The following is a 24,143-nucleotide window of genomic DNA, read 5'->3' on the forward strand; positions in this document are numbered from 1 at the left end:
TGTTATTACAGCTGAAACTATCCAGAATTGTAGGGAACACTATACTGAGGTCAGCCAAAAGTGCATGATTTTCAAAATACAATAAAATGTCTTAGTCCTCATTCCACCTAAAATATATAAAGTGTCATGCTCATAGCAATCAATGCTTTCAATTGAGCAGAAAACACATACAGAGAAATGTTTAGTCATAGCTGTGGTTCCTGACAGTCATCTTCAGAGATAAATTTCCACAATAGATGTTTCATTTAAAACAGTAATATTTATTGAAAAGCAAACCATAAATGTATAGCCATCTGAAACATTATTGAACAAAACTAATTTATACTTCAGAGGGTGCACTGCACTTTAGCCCTGCTTTGATTTTATCAGCATTTGTCAATTAATCAACATGAACCTTGTAAAACATGTTCTCTTATTAGTGGAAACAAGCAATTGCTTGCAGACTTTGAAGGAAAGGTTGTTTAATAATTTGCTACATGTGCAAAGATACATTTAATTTTTTTTAAACAGGTAAACCCCATGACAACTATGCATAAACAGGATTCTGTTTAAGCTTTATCTTGCTAACTTAAATACAGCCAAAATTTTCACTTTTTTAATACTAAAGAGCAGAGTAAGAGCAAGACAAAAAAATTATCCCAGCTTCAGAAATTTATCTAAAATTTAATTTGACAAACTTTTTGTTGTTACCTTTGCCATTTCAAAGAGCTGCTAGCCTTGATTTTCTGGTTATAAACAAATCAACTGTATTTGCCTGGCCAGAAAAGTGGAGGGAAAAAAGCCAAAGCCAAAGACACAGGAAATGAAGCCACTCAGCAGCCAGGCAGCGGCAGCGTTCTGTTTCTTTCTTTTTCATTTGCCTCAACTCATACTTCATTCTGCTAGATGAGATGTTCTCTCCCTACTTTTGACTGCTGGTTCATTTTAAGTTCAGTAAGTGAGAAAAAAGCTGAGCCAAGCTCTCTCTCTGGGAAATCCATACGTCAGCACACTCACCAACTCTCCTGGCACCCTAGGACTCCCTTTAACTCCTGGGCACAGCACTGGCAGTCAGATCAAGCACCCTTGCAGTCAGTCATCTACAGCACTCTGCAAAGTCTGAAACAGTAACATACCTCGGAGAGCAACTTCTACACTGGGGTCTGCAGGGCTGAAGCGAGAAATCCGCACCATCTTAGAAATGTAAGTGAAACTTAAGATGAAATAGCATGTCTTGAGGCCCTTGTAAGAGTAAGAATTTTGCATGGAGTTTACAGAGACAATGTTTGTTGAATGGAGATGGGTCTGGCTAGACCCGGTATAGGCAAACGGTTTTGCCACAGAGCGCCTTTTATAGGAGGTTAGGAGACCAAGGTTGCTCTCTGCCTGCTCAGACTGGCTTATCAGTCCATTCCATTCCATTCTGTTCTGCGTTCTAAGTAAGTCATTACTTCAGGCACATTTCCCTAAGCAGATGCAAACACTCTTTCTGTGTGAGACTCCCTTGGGCAAGTTAAGTTTCTTGGAAAAGGGTCAAGGAACAATCAAACAAAATACCTCCTGAGAAACAAGCATGTGGTTTCAAGGGATGCTGTTGTTCATGGAGGCCACAAGTCAAATAGGAGACACTGTGTGGGCGGTGAGACTGGACCTGACAGGGTTGGCTATGGACAGCCAAGTCCTGGTATCGGCAGCCAGAGTTTCATTTTATGGTCATGATAAATAATTTTTTCCCCAATTTTATTGAGGTTTAATTGAAAAAATTATATAAATTGAACATGAAGATTTGATATACATAGTGAAATGATTACCATAATAAAGTTAGTTAACACATCCATCGTATCACATAGTTACCTTTGTGTGTGTGTGTGTGTGTGCACATGTGTGTGTGGTTAGAATGGTTTTTATTTATCTTTTTATGGAAACATAACTTATGGTCATAAAACAATGCAAAATTTCCTTGTCTGATATTTCTAATTAAAAGCTGATAATCAAATTTTAATTTCTTAAATTGTCATAAAGAACTTTTATAAGTTTTACTATAAAATTACTGTCTTCTGTTCTCATCAGCTTATCTAACAAATGTGGAATAGTTCTGAAGTAGATATTCCTTACTGTATTTTTTTTTCTTCGAGTCACAGGGAGAAGAATCCCTTTTATGTTCTTTTAATATTTGCTTTTATTAACTTCAGCTTCAGTTAGCTCCCCTCCATCTATCAAGATTCTTTTCAAAACACAAGAGACAAGAGGTAAATGCAAATGTGGGAAGGGAAGCTGCTTGGTAACCTAACAGCTGCTCCCTGGAAGGAGTTACCACTACCTAAAACATATATACCATATCTAGTAGTCACAGGGAAAAATGAATGGATGTGGATGGCAGGTTTTCATTTGTTTCCTTGACATCTCATGATACTGTAAATGAGTTAGTGTGTTTCAATTCAAAGGGTTCCATTATCTTGGAGGTCTTAATCATTTGTAATAGAAATTTCTGAAATGTTCAAAGCTTGTTTTTAAGGAGCATTGGCATTCAGTGTAGTTGTATTACCTTAAGCAGATTTACAACCTCATTCATGGTTATCCTTGATCATCTTTTAAGTAAGTTCAAGCTGACAAGGTGGCTGAAGCGTCCTCCTATGCTACAGCCTGTCTGTAGGCCCCACCAGGACATCTAACTGCTGGACACCCTCACACTTCCCCAGAGGAAACTCAGCTTGGCAAGGTGATGGGGGAGGGGTGAGCAGGTGGCATTTAACTAGGAAAAAGGTTTAAAGGGGCAGCCTTGTTTTAAAATGTGCCTGGGATTACCTAACCTTGGGAAGGGTAGTGGCCCCTGGGGTCCACAAGGCCCTAAGATGTCAAAGTATCAGAAAGTACGGAAAATAAAAAAAACATGCTGAATGCAAGCCTGCCTGAAACATTGCTGCAGCAAGCACAGAAACAGTTTCTCAAACTTTTTTTTTTAAACCTGAGTATTTTGTTAAACTACAGATTCTGATTCATTACTCAGATTGGGGGTTTGAGACTCTTCATTTGTAATAACCTCCCTGGCGATGTTGGGACCACACTTTGAGCAGTTAGGGATAAGAATATCACTAGGAGTCTTCTCTCTGGGGTCACCTTCTGGAAGGGAAAAGGGAAGGACCTGAAATTTATTGAGCCCTGCTTTGAACCAGAGATGTCTAGGCACTGAATACATACACTTTATCTTGTTTTGCACCCTTTGCTCACAAGAAAAATAAAATCCCAATTTTAAAGGTAAGGAAACTGAGAGTCCGGGTGGTTAGGTGACTTGACTCAGGTCACTTAGCTAAAAGTTAGAAGATATAAAACTATCTGACCGAAAAACTCATTTTTCCCACCACAATGTAAGTGCAGATACAACCACTCTGATGGAAAAGAAAAAGTCTCTTGATAGAGGCTTCATAAAATACAGTCCACAGACTTGAATCATGGTCTGTTTACAACTTAACTTCTGGATAGGAGAGAAATTCTCAATGGTGTTCATTATCTCAGGACCAGAAATAAATGGTGCTGACTAAATAACATATTTTACTATAGCCACTCAAGAAACACTTAAATGCAGTCCTTATTGAAGGAGTTTTTTTTTAAAGTGGTACATGTACACTGTAAGATCTATAAATAAAAATTAGTCTTCCTCCCACATTTTTATTGCTCAGAGATAACTATTGTTAGTCTTGTGTAGCCTTCTAGAAATTCTATGCAAATAATAAACATTTTCATACAAACTATTTCATCCAGTCATTCTAAGGCACAGGAGGTGGGGGTGGGTGGGGGGAGCAGTAAATAAAACACACAAAATCCCTCACACACCTTACCTTCCAGCAGGGGACATAGCCCATAAAATGAGTGATATATGATATGCCAAATAGGGATAAGTGCCCATGGAGGATGAGCCAAGGAGGGAGGGGGGATATTTGCAGTGATAAATGCAGTGGTTAACGAAGGCCTCATTGAAAAGATGGCATTTGGGTAAAGACATGATGAAGGTCATCCCATTCCACACTTACCTTTCCCCTTAGAAAATATGTTTCTCACCATATCAGAACTTAGCAACCTACCTTATTCTTTCTAATGACCCCCTTCTAGTCCACTGTTTGCATTTGCCACAATATTGATGTACATTCTATTCTTTCCATAAAGGGAATGTTTCAGATCAATCCTGTTGTCGAGTTTGTTAGGTGATCATTTGAGTGGTTATAAAGAGGCCTGGGGAGCGCTGCATAACGCCTTGCAAAGTAGAAAGGGAGCCCAGCTACGCGCGAGGGGCTGTGGATGCAAGCCCTAGTGTGCCGCTCAACCCAGGTGGCCGTGTTACCATTGGTGATTTATGGAATGCCTTTTTTATATTAGTGGTTTCCCTTTTCCTGCCACATCTTAGCCTGTACTACTGTCCACCAGGTGAGGGGTGATGTCTATGAGCTTTTCCACCTGGAGGCCAAGGTGACATGGTGCTTGGCATTCCCTCAGTGCCACCTGCAGAGTTAAATAAAAACTTCAACCTTCTAGGTGACAAGTTTCCCACATTCCTTACAAAGAAAGCATAAGCAAAAATTTTCAGCCACAGTTAACCCTTTGTGCTCTGAGCACTATCTTTCCCTCTGGGATAAAGCACATAAGCTTTCTTAAAGCAAATGAAAAAAAATCCTTACTTTCCAGTAATACTTATTTATGTGGATGCAGATGTTCAGCACTGGGCCATATGACTGAACAGATTTCACATTTAATGAAAGTACTTATTCATTTAATTATTATCTGAGGTAGTACCTGGGTTGTATCAGTGCTCTGCCAGGCTCTGTGGGAGGAATCAACATCAGGGTAGAATGGTCCTGCCCTAGTTACCTTCCAGGTTCTTAACTAAGACAGGACAAGTGAAAAAGTGACTGTGATTCAAAGCAGTGTGTGGCAAGGGGTGCCAAGGGCAACACAACGGGGATTAGAAGAAAGGGCAGATGCTAGGACCCTCACAGACCCCTCCACCTGCATATCTACTGGCAGAGATGGAGGTAGAACAAGGGAATGTGTGTGTGTGTGTGTATACACACATGTGCGCATGCGTATGAATGGAAGGGGGACAGTGGTCACTCTCTAAGCAAAGACCCAAGTGAGGAAAATAACAGCGTCATAACAGGGACACGCAGCGGCTCAGTAAAGCTTACACAAAAATGGGGAGAGTGGTTGTAGATGACAGGATGTGTTGGCCAGAGTGAGACCAGCAGAGGGTCCTGAGCCTCTACTTTGTTGCTACATGTGGGATAATAAGTGACTCTGCAAGATACCAAGAAAGCGCTGTGGAGCTCTTCCTCTTCCTCCAGTTTGGTTTTTGTTTTTGGAGGGGGTGTGCACTTTGGTTTTATAACCTCTATTTGTAATTCTGGTAATTTTTTAAACCAACTTAATACTTAGCAGAGTAATAGATGTCTATGGTTTAAAAAGGCAAAGAGTATTGTAAGGCCTATAACCCAAATCAGCAACCCTTACCCCAACTGCCCCCACCACCCTTTCTGCTCCTCAGAGGAAACCACTTCTTTTGGTTTCTTTTATTATAAAGATACTTATTTGCCAGAGAGGGCAGCCTCCTATATAGGTGAGACTTTTGCCCCTGTCTCTGCTGGAAACCCTTAACTTTTCATTCTGATAGGTTCTGTATACTTAAGGAATGTGTGCATACTGATATTCATCATTCATCGTTTTGAGGGATCATCTAAAGTCTTACCACTGTACAAAATGAGAAAAATGTCACACTCTTAATGCCACTACCACTTCCCAATGTGTTGCACCTCCATCCCCCCGCCAATCTTGCCAGTAGAGTAAGTAGCAATTTGGGGTTAAATCTATTTCCTATGTACACATTATTATGAGCACACAATATTGTTTGCTGTTAAGTCACATAGTGTAAGAACACACTAGCTATCTCATTCAATGCTTTCTTTTTCCTAGTGTTTTCTCTCCCTTTCTGGTATGTATCTATTTGTAACTGCTCTTAAACTTTTCAAAGGAACTGTAAAAGCCCTAATGAAGCCATTTTTAACATCATCAACCCAGTCACTCAGCCTGTCACATCTACTTTTCCCTTAGGAGCTTCCCGTTGAGTCTGTCTGGTCTAGCAGTGTCCCAGGCCAGCTGCCCACCTGTTGTCCTGGGGCTTCTTTTTAACACCATCTTGCGAAATCCCTGTGTCTCTCGCCTGTGTTGGTTCCCCCGTTTCCTGGATCCCATGGTTTCCTCTTTCTTGGTTTACATCCTCATTTTTGTAGAACACATTCTCTAGTAGCTTCCTGAGAAAAGGTACATGGGAGGCAAATTTGTTGAGACCTTCTTTGAGTGTCTGAAAATGTCTTAAATCTACTTTCACTCTTATTTGCTAGTTAAACTCATATTGAATTCTAAGTAAAACATCATTTCCCTCAGAATTTTGAGACTGAACTTCACTGTCTTCTAGCTTTCAGTATTACAGTCGAGAAGTCTGATGCTACTGGTATTCCTGGTCTTATATGTGTGATCTGTTTTAATTCTCTAGAAGGTTTAGGAATCTTCATTGTACTCCCTGGTGCTCTGAAACGTCAGAATAAAAAACCTTAATAAGGATCTTTTCTTACCCATTGTTCTGGGCACTTTTTCTTCCCTTTAAATCTGGAAATTCCTGTTGCTCCATTTTGACATTTTTTTCTTGTATTATTCTTTGACCTGTCTCCTTGCCATCTTTTCTGTTCTCTTTCCAGAATGTCTCTGGTAAAATGTTGAACCCCACGGACTGATCTACTGCATTTCTTACTTTCTGTTCCCCTCACCGACCATCCATCTTTGCCTGTCAATCTACTTTCTAGAAAGTTCATTTGACTTTATCTTCTACTCTCTGAATAATTTTTTTTCTTACTATAAGTTTAATTACCAGGATTGCTTATTTTCCAATTGTTCTTTCATAGAATGCCTTTATCATTTCATCTTTCTTTCTGAAGATATTACAGGTTTTTTAAAAGCTTTTCTTTTGCTTCCTGAATTACCTCTATTTTCTCTGACCCCCTCCAGCCCCTTTCTTTATTTCTCTGTTTTGATCTCTATATTTTATTCCATAGTTTATATATATACTCAAATATCTGGTGATGCTCTTACTCTTCATTTATATTTAAGACATTCATATATATATATATATATATATATATATATATATATATATATATCACATATGTGTGTGTGTGTGTGTGTGTATACATATATATAAAGAAAATGTAAAATTCATTTATATTTAGAGACAGTGAATCCCCATAATACTGACTGGAAACCCTGAATGGGGGCATGGCGTGTTTGTTACCTGTCAAGCATCCCTGCGAGGTAACTGGGTCAGGGGGTTTCTAACCTTTTCAATGGGGTCTCCAAATGCCAGCAGGGTCATTTCTTTGGGCTGTTCAGTTTCTCTAGGTAAGAACCCTTCAAACACTTGCCTAAGCCTGTCCCTGGCTGTAGGTGGGGGCTGCGCTGCACAACAGTCTGGAGGGTCTCACCTGCTCATGCTGTAGAGTTTCAGTTAATTCCCCCTGTTTCACCTTTCCATCTGGGTCTAGTTTCTTAGTCCAGAGCATTTCTGACTCAGTTTAGCACAAGACTGCCTCAGTCCTCCAGGGGGTGGAGAAGTGGTAGCATCAGTGAGAGAGAGGTTGGGAGAGGAACAGGGTCTAACTACTAACACTCCGTTCCCCTAAACCCTAACTCTGTAACTAGTCCTAACCAACCCTCCTTTTCTGGCTGCACTCTCTCCCTGTCTCTTAAGCATCTCCCACACCCTCCCTACCTCTGAAGCCTCCCCAGGGTCCTGCAGAGAGGATCTGCGGGCTTCTCCCACTGCACCTCAGCCACCCATCTTCGCTGCTGGAGGCCGTACTCCAGAGAAGAGTGCCTGTCGCTTGTTTAGGAGTATCTCCTCCTTGATTGTTCTCTCTCATTCTCACTCTCTCTCTCTTTATAGTCTTTTGATTCCTTGCTGCGATTTTAGGGAAATTTTTGGAGTAAGAAGATATATATGCATGTGTTCAATCTGATAGAACCAAAAGTTCCCAGTGTAATAAATTTGATTTTATGCACTTATTATGAATTTCACTCTATTCTATATGTTTATCCAGAGACCTTTAGGTTACTCTAACTCAACTACCAACTACCTCACAATTCCTTTTAGGGAGGATATTGTAAAAATCATTTTAATTCTCTGTTACTTTCTACAGAGCATCAGGCAAAGTGAGCTAAATTCTTCCATAAATTCATCTTTATAACATCTCACTGTTTTGTCAGCTTGAGAACTTCAGACCAATAATCAGTTTGAGGCAGATGTTGGATCAATTTCTCAACACGAAGGAAGAAGGAAGAAAGGAAGGGAAGGAGGGAGGAAGGAAAGATGGAGACAGAAGGATGAGGTGGGAAAAGAAAAAAGAAAGAAACAGACATCAAGAAAAGGACTTAAAAACAGAATAGTAAGAGGGTTGTTCCAAGTAAATAACTGTTTCAAGAAAAGCTATGTAATTTCTTAAATAAGAAAAGGATTGCAGAAAACCTTCTGACTTCAGAACAACTCTAAACAATGATCACTCCCTTGGAAGGCAGTTGAGTAACTGATACCACTGAATGTTTACCATGAAACACAATTCAGTCATTCATCCAACAACCTTTCCCAAAATTCATATAAAAAGCACCATTTTCCAGCAAAAAACTATCCATATAAGAAATTCTCATAACTACATGTCCAGATTATCTTCCACTTATGTATTCACCCTGTTGCTGTCCTGGCAGGTGTCCATTTTTAGTTAAAAAATTCATGCATATATGTATGTACTAACACATATATGTATGTATTCATCACTTCATCCCCAAAGACAAGTCAGCTCATTGGTTATCCTTTTAATATACTACTTGAATATGCTTTTATTTTCCTGAGTACATTTCTTAAAAATTTGTCTACTTGAAATTATGTAATTCTCTCTAGACTGTGTCATACTCAATTATGGGTCAATAACTTAAAAAAAAATTAACTGTACTGTTTACAACACTTCTAATGTAGTTGTGATCATATTTTTAAGCTTGATAAGATGGAAGGCTTTGTAGTAAGATTGACCTTGTTTTAAATATGAACTCTTCCACTTACTGAATGTATGACTTTCAGGGAGCTAATAATCAAACAGCCATAATATTATCTATTTTGCAAGTCATTATGAGGGTTAAATCATACAATGTATATAAAGAAACTGACATATTGTAAGTGCCCAGTAAAATAAAAGCTATTAAAATATGAGAAGACATTGAAATCTAAAACTCTCTAAAAGCACATCTTTTCAAAGTGAACTGTTTTCACTTTCTTTAGGCATTACATCACTGGCAGCCTGGTCAACTGGAAGCAACTTGTCAGCCACAGAGGAGCAATGGAAAAGTTCTTGCAGGCAATGAGGAATGGCAACATGAAAGTTGGGGGAAAAGGAGATGTGGAAAAAAATTAAAGAAGGTATCTGACTCTGGATCAGTTTCTTAACCTTTTTGGTATATACTTTATTTAATTACAAAATTAGGATGTTGGATGAAGTCCTTCCAGATGTTCACAATAAAGTTCTGTGGTTAGATTAGTTTTGGAACATGTATGCCTCTGTTTCATGCCTGCTCTCCCCAGTTCGAGGCACCAGTTTAGTTTGGTTTTACCTGGCATATTACAACTTATCTGCCTACAGATCTTCCCCATTTTTGTTCAGATACTACTTCTTAACATATCTTGGAAAGGATAGATGAATTGACCTGCAATTTCCATTCTGTAATACATTTCTCCGAGTTTTACAACTTCAGCTAAAGGTTTTGGTGAACAAAAAAAGGGAAAACTAATATGTCAGAAGTTTAATTTATTGATGCTGTCTCCTAGAGCAGCATATAAACTTCTAGAGTGGGAGAAAAATCAATCATGACTTCAATGAAAATAGACATTTCTAGGTAGGGTTTAACATCTCATCTATGTGGTGCCATCAATATCATGGGCCACTGATCACCAAAGCATTGGCTGAATTGCTGCCAACTCTGTGGTTTTGATTTGGTTAGGAAGATAGATTCCTGGAACACATCTGGCAGTTCTGGCAAACAATGAATGAAATGATGGGATTGGCTGCTCAGTGATCAACGTGATCTGAATGGAAAATAACTATGGGATAAATTAATCTGTTGGCTGCAGGACTGTACCATGATACCAGAATAATGCTCAAATGGACATTCCTGATGAATATTTTTTAATACTGCCACATAAATCGTTTAAACTGTTAAAAATAGTTTGTTATTAAATATTTCTATTTTTTCTGTCAAGCCACCAACATTTGCTTTTATCTGAAAGTAAGGGACTGCTGCATATAAAAGAATATATAGTAGGAAAAAGGCCAAATAACCTACCAGAAAAAGATCTAGGAGCCAGATGTTCTGTCAGTAACTTTCCACGTAGCCTTCAATACGTCTGTTTGCTTACTTGTAAAAATAAATAGTCTCAAGGAGCTTGTAATTTCAGTTGATTATATTTACAGATTTGGGATTTTCATTTTAATGCCTTCTTATATTACAAAATCATTCTTAATTTATCTATATAAAAGTGATAAAATGAATGACTATATTGATGTTCTTTAATTAATTACATGCACTAAAGCCCCCTCCTTCATCTTAATTGTAGGAATTCTAAGAGCCTGTTGCAACATTTTCCTTTTTTTTCTCTTAGTATGTCTCTTTCCCCTCAAAGCTGCTAAGGTTTTAAAGAATTCTAATTATTTGTATCTTTTCACTAAATACTACTCCAAAAACAACTTTTCTTCTTTTCAAAAGGAAATTTATTAAAAAACAACTGTGTAGAACCCAAAGAATGATTGTGTCGGTAGTAGGATACCTAGTTTATCCAGTCCTGAAGGGCTTCCCACTGTGCAGGGCTTTCTGAAATAAAACTGAGACAGTCCTTGACAAACTGAGACAGTAGGTCACCTCGGCTGGTAGCTTGAGAGAAGGACTGGGTGTGGTGATCAGAAAGTCGCAATTTTAATCCTCCTATTAGGAGTACTCTTCTTTCATTGCCAGACAGCTATAGAAGGCAATCAAACACCAGATGGATGAATGAATTTAATGACCTCTTAAAAGTTTCCCTTATACCAGTGCTTCTCAATTCTGGCTTCTTACTAGAATTACCTGGTTAACTTTGTAAAAATGATACTATTCCCTGACTTAACTGGTCTGAAAGTGAGTCCCAGTCAATAGGATATATGTTTGAAATTCCTTAGCTGATTCTAATGTTACCTAGGGCCAAGAATCATTACTTTGCATACATTTCTGAGACTCACACTATAGGGTCTAGCAAGAGCCATTCAAAGAAGGAGAAATCTACCTTATGATCTCTGACTTTTCAAATATCACAGGCAAATTTCCATTTCACATTTAAAACTAATGAGAACCTACAAACTGACTTTAAATTTATTCACTGAAGAATCATGATTTGTGTAAGTTCCGGTCTTTTCACATTTTCATTCTGACCATCAACTACCACCATCTATTGACATGTTTTTGTTTTGTTTTTTTGCACAAGAAACTGTATTAGGCACCACAGGGCCACAAATATTTAAAACTCAGGTGTCCCTTCTGGGAGCTCGCCACAGAATATATGAAAGGCAACTAAAGGATCAAGCAAATGACCCCAAGAGGAGTTCAAAGAAGAAAGACAGTTGGGAAATTAGCACAGAGCAGGTAGGGTTTAAAGAAGGCCTTGAGGACTGGGCAGAATTTCAACTAGAAGGCATTCTAAGTGGGGAGAAAGGCAGTTGGGGATGAATAAGAAGAAAGTTAACAATACCAATATATATACCAATAAAAACGTCCACATTCTGAGCAGTGCAAACTACATCTCGGCATGCATGTAGCTCTATATGAGGACAAATGTTGAGGAAGATGACACAATCAGCCTAATCACTTTTTTGGTGGTAACCACTCATGACATTGAAGAGGAGGATTCGAGTGGCAGATGAAGCAGCTGGTTCAGCAGGGGCGTAAAAACGGCCTCGGCCTCCAACCCAGAGAATGAGCCACTTGACAGTAGTGGCACAAGTCCCTTCCCTCTCTTGTGCTGGGTCCACTAAACAGACCTAATCACCCAGACATCAAGGCAAATGCTGCAGAGATCACTGCCAAACCCTTGAGATTCTTACTCTATCTGATCAAATGATTTTTTACTGTTGAAAGAATAGATTCAGAACAAAGAGCATACAAAAGTTATGTTATATGTCATGTTATGTAATTATCAATCACTGATTTTTCAATTACTTTTATAATATAATGGCCTTTTCTCTGGATTTCAGAATTATAGCACCACTGTTCCATTTGTCTTTGCCTCGCTAAAATAGTTAATTTTCATATTTACTCCAATATCTGGTCTTCATGCAAGATACTAACTAAATGCCAACAAATGATCTGGGTATGCATCATCTCAGGAAGTCAGTTGGCAAAATTAACATTTAGAAGTAGGCACCACTGGTTATTTCACACATTATTAACTTATATTACAATTCAAATAAGCTTACAGCTGGCAAAAAAATCTCTTCTGTAAAGTGATCTCAAACATAATAGGCTTAATCAGAGATAAATTAAATTAGGCAGCCATGCATACTACAGCATATTCATCCTGAGTAGTTATTAAATACATTTTCTGTTATCAGTGATGTGAACAACATTATATGAAAACAAATTCTTCAAGAGGGTAGCAAATAAAGTTGATGTTTGGGATGCTATATGCCTGACATTTTCCCATGCTTTCTTATAATGTTAAATAATCTCAGCTAATAACGGCACTAGGTTAAGTCTCCATAAATAAGTCAACTTTGCTCCCAGGCAATTAAGCAAAAGAACAGCATACAAAACTGCCAGAGCGGTTTTGGATTTTTCCACAGGGAACTTTTGTACCTTTCTGTGGCAATTTTTTAAAGAAGGCATTTTTAAGTCACAGCTGGAGCAAAACTGTTCAAGATACACCATAGTGAATATTTGTTTATATAAAAAAAAGATGCATCTTATTTTGTGTTTTGGGTAACCTATGTTGCCTGAGAATATTCAAAGAAGGAAATTATTAAGGTTGAATACTGTGTTGTAAATAAGCTCCTACTATTCTCTTTCTTTCCTTAAATTGTAGTAATCTAAGTTATCAACCACACTCAGATTCCACAAGCTAGCAAATAGTGCTTCTGTGAAAGAAAATAGATACACCTAAGCCTTTACACACACATACACATTACCTTCCTTGATGGACTTTTGCCATATTTTCTTGTCCTTTTATTAACCAAATGCTTTAATTTCCATATCCAGAAGAATCCAAGTTACTAGGTATGATCCTCACCTCAGGACCAAGTCTGAGAGACACATTTGACTTTCTTTGTGCTCTGCACATTTAAAACTCAATGTAAGATGACAAGAACATTAAGCTGCCCAGTGAGCAAAATGTGAAACTCATCACTATCCGTTCTTAGCTGTGGGTACAATAATTGGCAAATTAAAGTGCCTGAGAATAACTGGGCCACCTGTGTCAAAAAGTCTCACCTTGGTGTGGCTAATGAAGACAAACGTGTGCAGCTAGCTTTACTATCAACCCCTTCAACTACTGGCAGACTGAAAAGGCAACATTACGGAACCTACTTAGTCTATTGTAAAGTACACACTGTGTAGAATTTTTGTTATTTAAAGTAATAAAACCCAACCACCATCAGTATTTTGTATATACATATTTCTTGAATTAAGTGTATTACTTCTCCTGAAAACCCAGTGCCTTTCTTTTTAAGCTGGCAAACTGGGATCAATTTGCTTATTAAAATGTTGAATTTGTAGCTATATAACAACTACATTCAAATAAATATAAATGCTACAAAAAAAAAGAACAGAACTTAGTTTTAATTAACTTGCTACTATTCATTCATTCATCCGGCCACCCATTTATCCATTTACTCAACATTTACTGAACACATAGTATGTTCTAAGCACTACCTGATACTTGGCAGAGAGAGATGAATGACATCTCCTTAAACTTGTCAACTATTGGAGGAGAGATGCATCCATACAGACAACTAGGAGAGACTACATGTTACTGTAGTAATATTTTCAGTGCACCTCTATTCCCTTTAGACACTTCAGGGAGGAGACTCTTACACTGAATTCTAGGGTGGTATAAAGAGGGCATAAAATGAGGATTATTTTGAGGCTGAACAAGTTTGAGAAAAGTCTTCCAAGCTGAAAGAACATCATGTGCAAAATCAATGAGACGGTCATGGTCTGCTTGAAGAAAACAAACTTGCCTTCAGAATACATGAAGGAAATAAAGACACGTGGCAAGCGGTCAGCAGGTGATGAAGAGGAAAGCCCAGCAGGGGTGAGAATATGAAGGGCCCAGAAGACATGCCCAGGAGTTTGGATTTAATTATATAGCACAGTAATCTGCAGGACACATGCCAGAGAACCCTGGGATCCCAGGAAGGGAGGGAGACAGCCTGAGGTGGGGTGACAGGAGGGAGGGAGGGTCTGGGCAGTCAGGACTGAGGACCATGCAACTCTACTTCAACCACAGTAGATTCACTAATATCTGTTTTATATTGGGTCTCCTTAATTTTTTAAATAACTTTGTGATTTGGAATAATTTTGGATTTATGCAAAAGTTACAAAGATAATACAGACAGTTTCCCAATAACCCTCACTCAGTTTCCTCTAATATTAACCTCTTACATTACCAGGGCACATTTGGCACGACCAAGAAGCCAATATTGGTACATTGTTATTAACTAAACTCCAGACCTCACTTATATTTCACCAGTTTTTCCAACAATGTACTTTCTCTCCCAGAATCCAATCCAAGGCATCACATTGCTGTTAGTCACCATGTCTCTTTAGTGTCTATTGATGTGTGACAGTTTCTCATTTTTTCCTTGTTACTCATGATCTTGACAGTCTTGAGGAATATTACTCAGGTATTTAATAGACTGTCCTTCACTTTGGGTTTGTCTGATGTTTTCCTCATGACTAGATTAGGGTTTCAGGAAGAACAGCTCAGAGTCAAGGTACACTTTTCAACTCATCAAATCAGAGGGCATATGGTATCAACAAACTTATCACTTGTGATATTAACCTTGATCACTTGGTTAAGGTAGTGTTTACCAGATTTCTCCACTGCAAAGTTGCTATCCTTTATTCTTATGCTCTCTCTTTTGGAAGTCAGTCACTAAGTCCAGCCCACATTGGAGGGCAAGGGTGAGCCTCACTTCCTGAAGGGGGCTATAACTATGTATATTATTTGGAATTCTTCTATATGGAAGGTTTGGCTCTTCTACTCCAGTTAGTTGTTCAGTCATTCATTTATATTAGGATGAACTCACCTATATTCATTTTATACTTTGGGTTGTAACCCAATATCATGCCATCTATTTTGTTGCTCAAATTCTTCCAGCTTGGGACATTGGGAACTTTTCTATCTTGGCCCTTTGTCATGGCCCCATCCTTAGTTTTTTGAGCACTTGATTGCTTTATGACAGGCAGATGTTCCAGGTTTGTATTTTACTTTACTGCCCCAGACCTAGGACCAGCCATTTCTCCAAAGATCTCTAGTTCTTTTTGTTGGAGCATGATATTTACAAACCAGTATCCAGGCACTGGTATGCTAATTGCTACTGAGATACTGCTGCCCCAGGCCCTTCAACAGGAAGAGCCAGGAAATAAACATATATATTCAAGCCCAGTATGCACCCATAGCTATAGCTGTTTCTGTATCTGTTCACATGTGTACATATTAAAGCTAAACATGAGTTCATACTGACAAGTTCAACCCTTAGTATTAAAGGGCTCACTCTAGCCTTTCCTGGTTGCTTATCTGCAAATGCCTTTTTTTCACCATCTATTTACTTATTTGCTCAACTCCAGTATTGAAACTTCTTTTGATAACAGATTTCTATTCTTTTTGAAACAATAGAGAAAAGCTTGAAAATAAACATTGTAAGAGAAGACCATTAAATTATTTAATGTAATGTAGAAAAGTGATATAATTACATTTCTGTTTTTCGCAACATTATTCTGAAACTGAGTGAGGGATGGGCCAAAGGGGGCTGAGACTTGAGGTAAAGATAAACATTATGAAGAATGCTGAGACACTTTACACAGAATAGTAAGGACCTGTAGCAGTTATGGAATATAGAAGAGGAATCGATCTGATAGACATTAATGCATAGAGCTTAAGTGAGCCTATGTGGAAAGTGAGAGAGAAGTTGGAAATGAATGTGGATTAAGTAATGGGCTACACACTGTGCTTTTATCTGAGTTAGAAAATACATTGGGAAGAAAGGATTTGGGAAGAAAATGGCTGAGTCTAGGGCATTTTTAGTGGAATATCCATGTGGACATGCTTCTAAGACCTCCTAAAATGTGGTTCTGGATTTAAAGAGAGGCATCTAAGCTGTAAAAGTGAATTTTGGGGTCTTAAGCCCAAAAAAGAAGATGGAAACTTTGGGAATACGTGAAAAGGCCAGGAATGTGTGAAGAATAAGAAATAGAAGATAAGGGATAAAGCCTATACTACATCAGTATTGAGAGATATGTTCTGAATTTTAATACAAAGCATAAGAAAGAAAAGGAGTTCTGAATTAGATAGTATATAGTGTTACATAAATATAAAATAGCATTATTTTTTATCCAATTGCCATCACTGTAATTATTCTGATTTTACCAGATCATTTTTTTTTCTGGACAGACAGGAAGGCTGTAATTCCCACTATCCCTTGCATTTAGGTGTTAACATGTATCTTGTTCTAGCCAAAGAATGTGGATTGCCACACGTAACACTAGCCCTTAAAATTACCTTTGGGATCCTCTAACTCATTTTCTCTTTCACTGATACTAGGTATAAATGAAAGAACCCAAGAATGAAATACTAAATATTGTCCTTTCTTTTATCAATGAAGTGCCTCACATTTACTAACTTTTGAATATTGACAAACCTTGCACTGCTGAGATATATCTCATTTGATTATGGTGTATATTCCTCTTTACATGTTGTTGTATTTGACTTGCCAGTATTTTGTTGAAGATTTTTGGGTCTATATTTAAAGAGTATTGGTCTGTATCTTAAAGTTTTCTTGTGACATATTTGTTTGGTTTTGATATCAGGATAATAATACAATTGTAGTTTTATATTTTAGTAAGAAACAACTGGAAGATAAAAAATTTAAATTCTACCTAAAATGTTATAAATATATAGAATTCTTAGTAATAAAATGAAATGAGACATGAAGAACTTTACACTAAAAACTTTAAAATATTGCTGAGTAGTATAGAAGACATATATAAATGGAGAGTGTATGTTTATAGGTTTGATGGTTCAATATTGATGTCAATTGTTTCCACATTGAGCCTTAGATTCAACATATTCCCAATCATAATCCCATTAAACTGATTATTTTTAGAAACCATCTAGCTTATTCTAAAATCTTAGATAGATTTTTGAGCGGTCAGCAGATAGGTCAGCAGATTTATCTATCTTAGATAGATTTTAGAATAACTAGGATATCTAAACAAAAGAAGAACAAAGATGGAGGGCTTACACTATCTGATTTGAACACCTACTATAAAACTATAGTAATCAATAGTGTGGTACTAACATAAAAAGCAACGAAATCAGTGGAACAGAACAGAGAGTCAGAAGATGCACACTTATATGGTCATTTGATTTTTGAGAATAGCATCAAGGCATTCCAATAGGAAAAGGAAAGTCTTTTCAACAAATAGTGTTGAAAGAATTAAATATTCTATATAAAAAAATACATATCCTACCCTGTCCTCACATAATATACAGAAGTTAATGCAATATATATCATAAATCTAAACATAAAAGATAAAGCTATAAAGCTTTTCAAATAAGCCATAGCATATTTTTTTTGACTTGAGGATGAAGTTATCTTAGAAAGGATACAAAAATCAATGCCCACTAAAGAAAAAAATATAATAAGTTAAACCCCCAAAATTAAAACTTCTGCTTATAAAAATACATCATTAAGACAATGGAGAGGCAATCCATAATTTGGAATTGGAAAGAAATAGTTGCATGTTTGATAAAATACTGTGTGTGTGTGTGTGTGTGTGTATAAAAGAATATATCTTATAGCACAAAAATAAAAATAACAACCCAATATAAAGATGGACAAACAATTTAACAGATACTTTACAAAAGAACATAGATGAATGGCCAGTAAACACATTGAGAAGAGTTCAACATATTAGTCATCAGGGAAGATGCTATCAGATCACAATGCAATATCAATACAAAGCCACTGGGATGGCTAAACTTGAAGAGAGAGACTGACAATGCCAAATGCTGTTACAGATGTGGAATGACTAAAACTATCATATACTGTTGGTGGGGATGTAAAATGGTACAATGACTTTGGACAAAGATCTGACAATTTCTTTTAAAACTGAATATATGCCTATCTATGACTAAAATCCCACTTTTAGATATTGACCTAATAAAAATGAGAGCCAATATTCACAGAAAGACTTGTTCAAAAATGTTCACAGCAACTTTATTTATAACAGTCAAAACCCAGAAAGAGCACATGTATCCATCCATGGATAAACAAATGGTGGTATATTCAGACAGTAGAAGATCATTCAGCAGTACATAGAAATGAACTACTGATAAACTCAAGAATAGATCAACCCCAAAAACATTATACTATGTGAAAGAAAGCTGACACAAAAGAGTATGTAATGTATGATTCTATTTATATGAAGTCCTAGAGCTCTAACTGACCTGATCTGCGCAGGTGAGAGGTTGGGATGTGCTGGGAATGGGTATTTGGGAACTTTCTGGAGTGACACAGATTTGGGTGGCTCAGATGAGTGCATTTGTCACGACTCATGGATATGTACATTTGAGATCTGTGTGTTTTATGTATATACATATGTAAACTTCACCTAAAAACTTTTTACTTCAAAAAAGATGAGTCATTAAAAAAAAATCATAAACTTTGAATTCAAGTAATGATACATATGCCAAAGTATTTTGGGGGCATTGTAGTGATGTCTTCAACATACTTTGATATATGCCCACAAATAAGATGGATTTATGAATGGATAGAAGGACACATGATGCATAGTGGTGAGTATATGGTGTTCACTGCAAATTATTTTCAACTTTTCTGTATGGTTAAACATTTTCGGAATAAAGTGTTGCAAAAGGAAAAAAATCCTTAAAAATTTAGTCTTTCACAATAAACAGTAAATAAAAGTTAAAAGAAAGAAGAAAGCAATGTCAACTTCGTAAGTTTTTGGCCACGTGAAAATAGTTAAGTTATTAAATAGTCTAAGTCTAAATTTCCTTAATTATAAAATGTAAGTGATAAATAATCCTTTTATACAGAATCTTAAATTACTATATTTGCTAATATATGTAACAAAGAGTTCCTAGTATTACTATGCATGGAGTAAATGTTGTAGCTACTATTTTTAGTGAAGTATGGAGTGCCTGTGGCCATAAACCCACAAAAATAAAATGTCTCAAAAACTGAAGAAGGAGGACAATTTTTACATACTTTGTTAAAGCAATTGTTATGTTTGGTGCATAGATAACATCAGATTCACCATGATTTTTTTTCTATGGGTAAAATGTCATTTATTAGGACCCCTAAGTGAATGGGTTAGTTGAAAGGAAATATATTTTTAAAAGCCCATAAAGTGTATTTTTAAAAATGGTATTTCCTTAACCTTCATTCCCGGAAAATGTTAACACATGGCATGGAACATGCTGGGCTCAGAAAAGAAAGCCTGCCAGATGCCATAGCAATAAATAGAGTGGGACCTTGGAGAGGAAATGTAAAATGAGAACATGTAGTGTTATGTCTCAGAAACCCTTTCCATCTGGTATTTGGCTCACTGAAGTTATGGGGTTTTTGGAAATTCACCTTTGTGAGCCACCTTTAATTAACTCTCTTACTTATTTGGTTAGCAACCATTTAAATTACCACCTACTTTGGGCAAAGTTCTGTGCATACCCTCCAGGACTGAAGCAAATGAAACTGGGTAAGGTAATTCTAGGAAAAAAAATTCCAAGTGCTGTCTAATGAGAGGTTAGTGCTATTTATAGCCAGCCCCTGTCTTATTCAATATTCATTTAAAAAATTTAATTTTTGCATTTTCAATCAATAGATTAAGCAACTGCATGTGTTCACAAATGATGGGAATTCTAAGACAGGAAAAAAGGTAGCAGAATTTGTTATGTGGGTTATGTCTTACTTTGCTGAGACATGCATAAGTAAAAGTACATTTTAATAATTTATATTTTCTTTTCTAAAAAAGTTTATTGAAGCATAAATTATATTTTCAATAGTGCTTATATTTTTATAAATAGAGAGTTTACATGCAATTTTCAATGTGATATCTTGTATCTTTTAATTTGATATCTTTTATACTTGCAATTCAATATTTAGTAATGTTTCTGGTAAGAAAACTGAGCTTTAGAATGTTGAAAATCATTTCATCTTACTATGATTGCTGTCCTTTGGACTGTCAAATGTATATACTTCATGAAACTCTAAGAAACTGTGATTAATGACTTTTTACCCAGGATTTTAAAACATCAACAACAAAATTATTTTAAATTAAAGGAAAAGTACATTCCATTTCCTTAACTCATCCTTATTTTGGGATTATACTTTCTTTGCTAAAGTTAAGAATGGGCTTTCTAACAGTGATGGCATTGTTCAGTAATAGCAGTCCTTTGTGCATGTGCAAAATTTCAAATGAATGGATATGGTCTCAGACATTTTATCTGGAAAACTTTTGCCTATAGGGTTTCTTCAAATGTCCCTATTTTCAGAAAAGAATTTAGAAAAATGTCTTCCTCATAAAAGTATGTCATTCCCTTGTATCTATTAAAAAGGAACTCCCTCTCCTGCCTCCAGCACACACACACATAAACCCTGTGCTGTCAACAGAAGCTAAAGAAAATTAAAGAAGTGCTGGCTGCATGCCAGATTCTGGGATCACAGGGAAGAGAAATCTGGTCTGCAATCACCTCTCCTTGCCCTTATCTTTTCCTCTCACTTCTCTCTGCTGGGCTGGGAGGCTGGGCTGTCTCTACTTGGTGACCTCTTTCTTGAGTGGAGACACAGGCTGGGAGTCAGGTGCACAGCACTTTAATGTCTTCTTCTTCTTCTTCTTCTTCTTCAGTGAAGCCTTACTGGCAGGAGGAAATAAGATGCTACATGTAAGTGAGAATACTCTGTCACTTAGAAATCATCTTTCTGGGTTTCACCACTGATACACCTACAATCTTAAACCATCCTTTCAATTTAAATAGTAATGAATTTATCAAAGTCTATTAGGAGATCTACATTCAAATAAAGTTTACCACTGATTTTAGGTGAATACACTGTTTCCTAAATTAATACAAGTTACTTAGGATGGTAAAAGGCCAAACTTTTATAATTCCTTCCACTGTGGATCAACTTAGAGTAAAATTACTGGGGCAGAATCAGGGATTGTGATGCAGGAACAAGAAGGTTTTTGTTGTTGTTGTTGAGGTGTTTATCATCTACAAATTTATACTACTGAGTTTACTTCAATGTGTAAAACCTTCTTTGAAATGAAACAGCACATAATTCCAATGAGTCTGCTCTCTCTAGTTCACCCAAATTAGGTAGGCTTCCCTGGAATAATTTTGTCTCTTTTACAAGCATCCTTGAGATTCTTTGTCCTTAATTACTTATGTCCATGTCTCAAGTATTAAGAGCACACTTGAAATTTATGTTTTTTCTAAATTGCTAATGCTTATTAGCTTTGTTTTCTGTCTAGACCTGTTAACCTAATTTCTTCAACACTTTTGGGAAAAATGTATTGCTTATCTTTTTAAATTTTGCATAGATGTTACTGTATTAAAGAATCCAAATTTGGGTTTCAATTTACTCAAAGTTGCTGAAACTCTAATCTGAATTAAAACTGCATTTATTTTTCACTTTTTTCCATTTCTTTTCAAGTTTTAATAGGAACTTTCTCAAAGAGTATTTGAAAAAACTTATAATCCAACATCATGACCGATCTTCTTTCTGCCAAGCCATCAGTGGCCTGATTCTTTTTATTATTAATATTATTTTAAATTCTATGTACCCTGATATAAAAGAAAAGGAAAAGAAAATATAGAATGATGACAATAGGCCTATTACTGGACACATTTCCTGACTTTTCTCTACAGCCTCATCTTCTTGGCTGGTACCAGAAGCCAGCTGCTCCCCTCCAGCTCCTGAGAGAAGGGAGAGAACGGGCCTGCAGAGGCAGAGAGAGGAAGGCAAAGAAGGCTCCATAGCTGGTGATAATTTGAAATGAGTCCTGTGCAACAACTTGGCGGCAGATGGATGGAGCAGCTATTTGTTTTTCTAAAGGAAAACCCACCAGAAATAAATTGCGGACAATTTGTTGGAATTCCACCATAGTTATTAACACACATGCCAAATGAGAACCCAAGGCTATCTGCAGATCTATCATTATGATGGATGCTGGTAAAATCATACACTTACTCCTAGAAAACATCACTAATAATCTCGTATTGGGAATATTAGTACTACCAGAAGAAATTCTGCTTAAAAACATATGTGGGCTACAATTGAAAAGCATTTCCCTGCTGATTCTAGACATACAAGAAAGCCTGACTAGTATGGTTATACCCAGCAGAGCAGCTACAGTGAATGTGTGCAAGAATTTCTGACAGAAACCCTATTTTCTGAAGACTTATACTCAGTACCAAAGATCTGGCTGAAAACTAAACTTGACACAAAGCTTAGGAGAACTCCATCAAATACAACAAAAATAAAGATTAAGGGGCTAAACCCCTATAAACTTGACCTTCAGAAAAGACTAGAGCATTGCTTGCAAGGCAGACTAAAGGAAATTCTCAATACTTATTAATCTTTTTATATAGAAAATTACATTTGGCAAGTAGTAAGATAATTTTCAGTGTAATCATTTCCAGTATCTTGAAGGGAATAAATAATTAAGGAGAGCAAGAATTGAACTCAGGAAAGGCTCTGTCAATTCTAGAAATAATTGCCTTTGCTTCTGAATTTTTCAAAGTTGCAGTATTTTTTAGTGGTGTCAACTAGCTCAGCCCATAGTCATATACAGAAATATAACTGACCTAAAAAAGCTTTACTCTCTTAGAATAACAAGAAAGAACAGAATTTGAAAATAGTCTAAACTCTAAGATATATAGCTCTTAGAATTTTAAGGGAATAGACACTTGTTTTAAGGTCCTCAGTAATCTGAACAGAGACATTAATTTTAATAACTCTTGGGGATTAATGTTCTCAGTTAACTGATTTTCCATTTGTTTTTAGACATCAGTTTTCAATCCTAGGAGGTTTAAATGTTGAAGTTGAGTGTTCTAGTAGATGAAAGATGATTACTAGGAACACTAAAATACCTCCAAGTCAAATGACCATGTAACCTCTATAAAATTTGTTACTGTAACCTCTACAAATATTTATTGTTTTGTTTATTCACTCAGTCATTCAACAAAGATTTATTTAGCACATGTTAGGCAAAAAACAAAACCATCCTAAAATCTACTAAAAAGTTCAAATACATATTCATTTGAGGACCTTAAATAGCTCCCAATTTTTTAAGGCACTCAACACTAAACAAGCATTTAACATGAGATAGATCTTGAAATCTAACATTGAATCTAACTTTTAATAAATCATGCACATTTTTTCTAATGTTATTATGAAACCAAGAGACAAAAGGAAATTTTTGCTTGGTCTTTTGGGAGAGAACCAAAACCAGCTGACCTCTAACATGACAGAATGTAAAAATCATGTGAAAGTACTTTAAAAACTATCTCTCATGGACACCAGTTCAGAGGCTAAGGGTTGGAAGTAATTCTTTCCTCTTTTAATTTTCTTGTGTTTGTCTTTGCTCTATTTCTTTTGTCTTTTCTCACTGTTTAGATACAATTACACTTAAATTAGATGGAATTAGTAAAGCCACATTAGAAACTGCTCTTAGGAAAAATCAGTAGAAAAGGACAGAGGTGCATCTAAGAGTAACAACAAAACAAAGTAGAAATCTTTGTTGACAGGTATAATTTAAAGAAC

The 24,143-nt window shown here is 36.6% G+C and overlaps 1 protein-coding gene across 18 annotated transcripts in view; it reads right to left on the minus strand.

The window, feature by feature from the left end:
- The window catches only part of ENOX1 (ecto-NOX disulfide-thiol exchanger 1), a 554,315-nt gene that overhangs the window by 232,443 nt on the left and 297,729 nt on the right, over positions 1–24,143 (minus strand). For 7 of the 18 annotated variants that reach the window (XM_073212579.1, XM_037002109.2, XM_037002106.2 and 4 more), the window contains 2 exons: positions 21,071–21,235; positions 6,129–6,275 (listed from right to left, as the gene is read on the minus strand). The exons of 6 other annotated variants lie outside the window; for them this stretch is intronic. In XM_073212579.1, coding sequence (XP_073068680.1) covers positions 6,129–6,216 — 88 coding nt within the window. In that variant the 5' untranslated portion in view covers positions 6,217–6,275; positions 21,071–21,235. Of the gene's footprint in view, positions 1–1,115; positions 1,813–6,128; positions 6,276–21,070; positions 21,236–24,143 lie in introns of those variants that run through there. 5 more of the 18 variants (XM_073212580.1, XM_037002107.2, XM_037002105.2 and 2 more) reach the window with 3 other exon arrangements.

Source organism: Manis javanica, chromosome 9 (genome assembly GCF_040802235.1).
Source record: "Manis javanica isolate MJ-LG chromosome 9, MJ_LKY, whole genome shotgun sequence".
In the NCBI taxonomy this organism is placed as follows: Eukaryota; Metazoa; Chordata; class Mammalia; order Pholidota; family Manidae; genus Manis; species Manis javanica.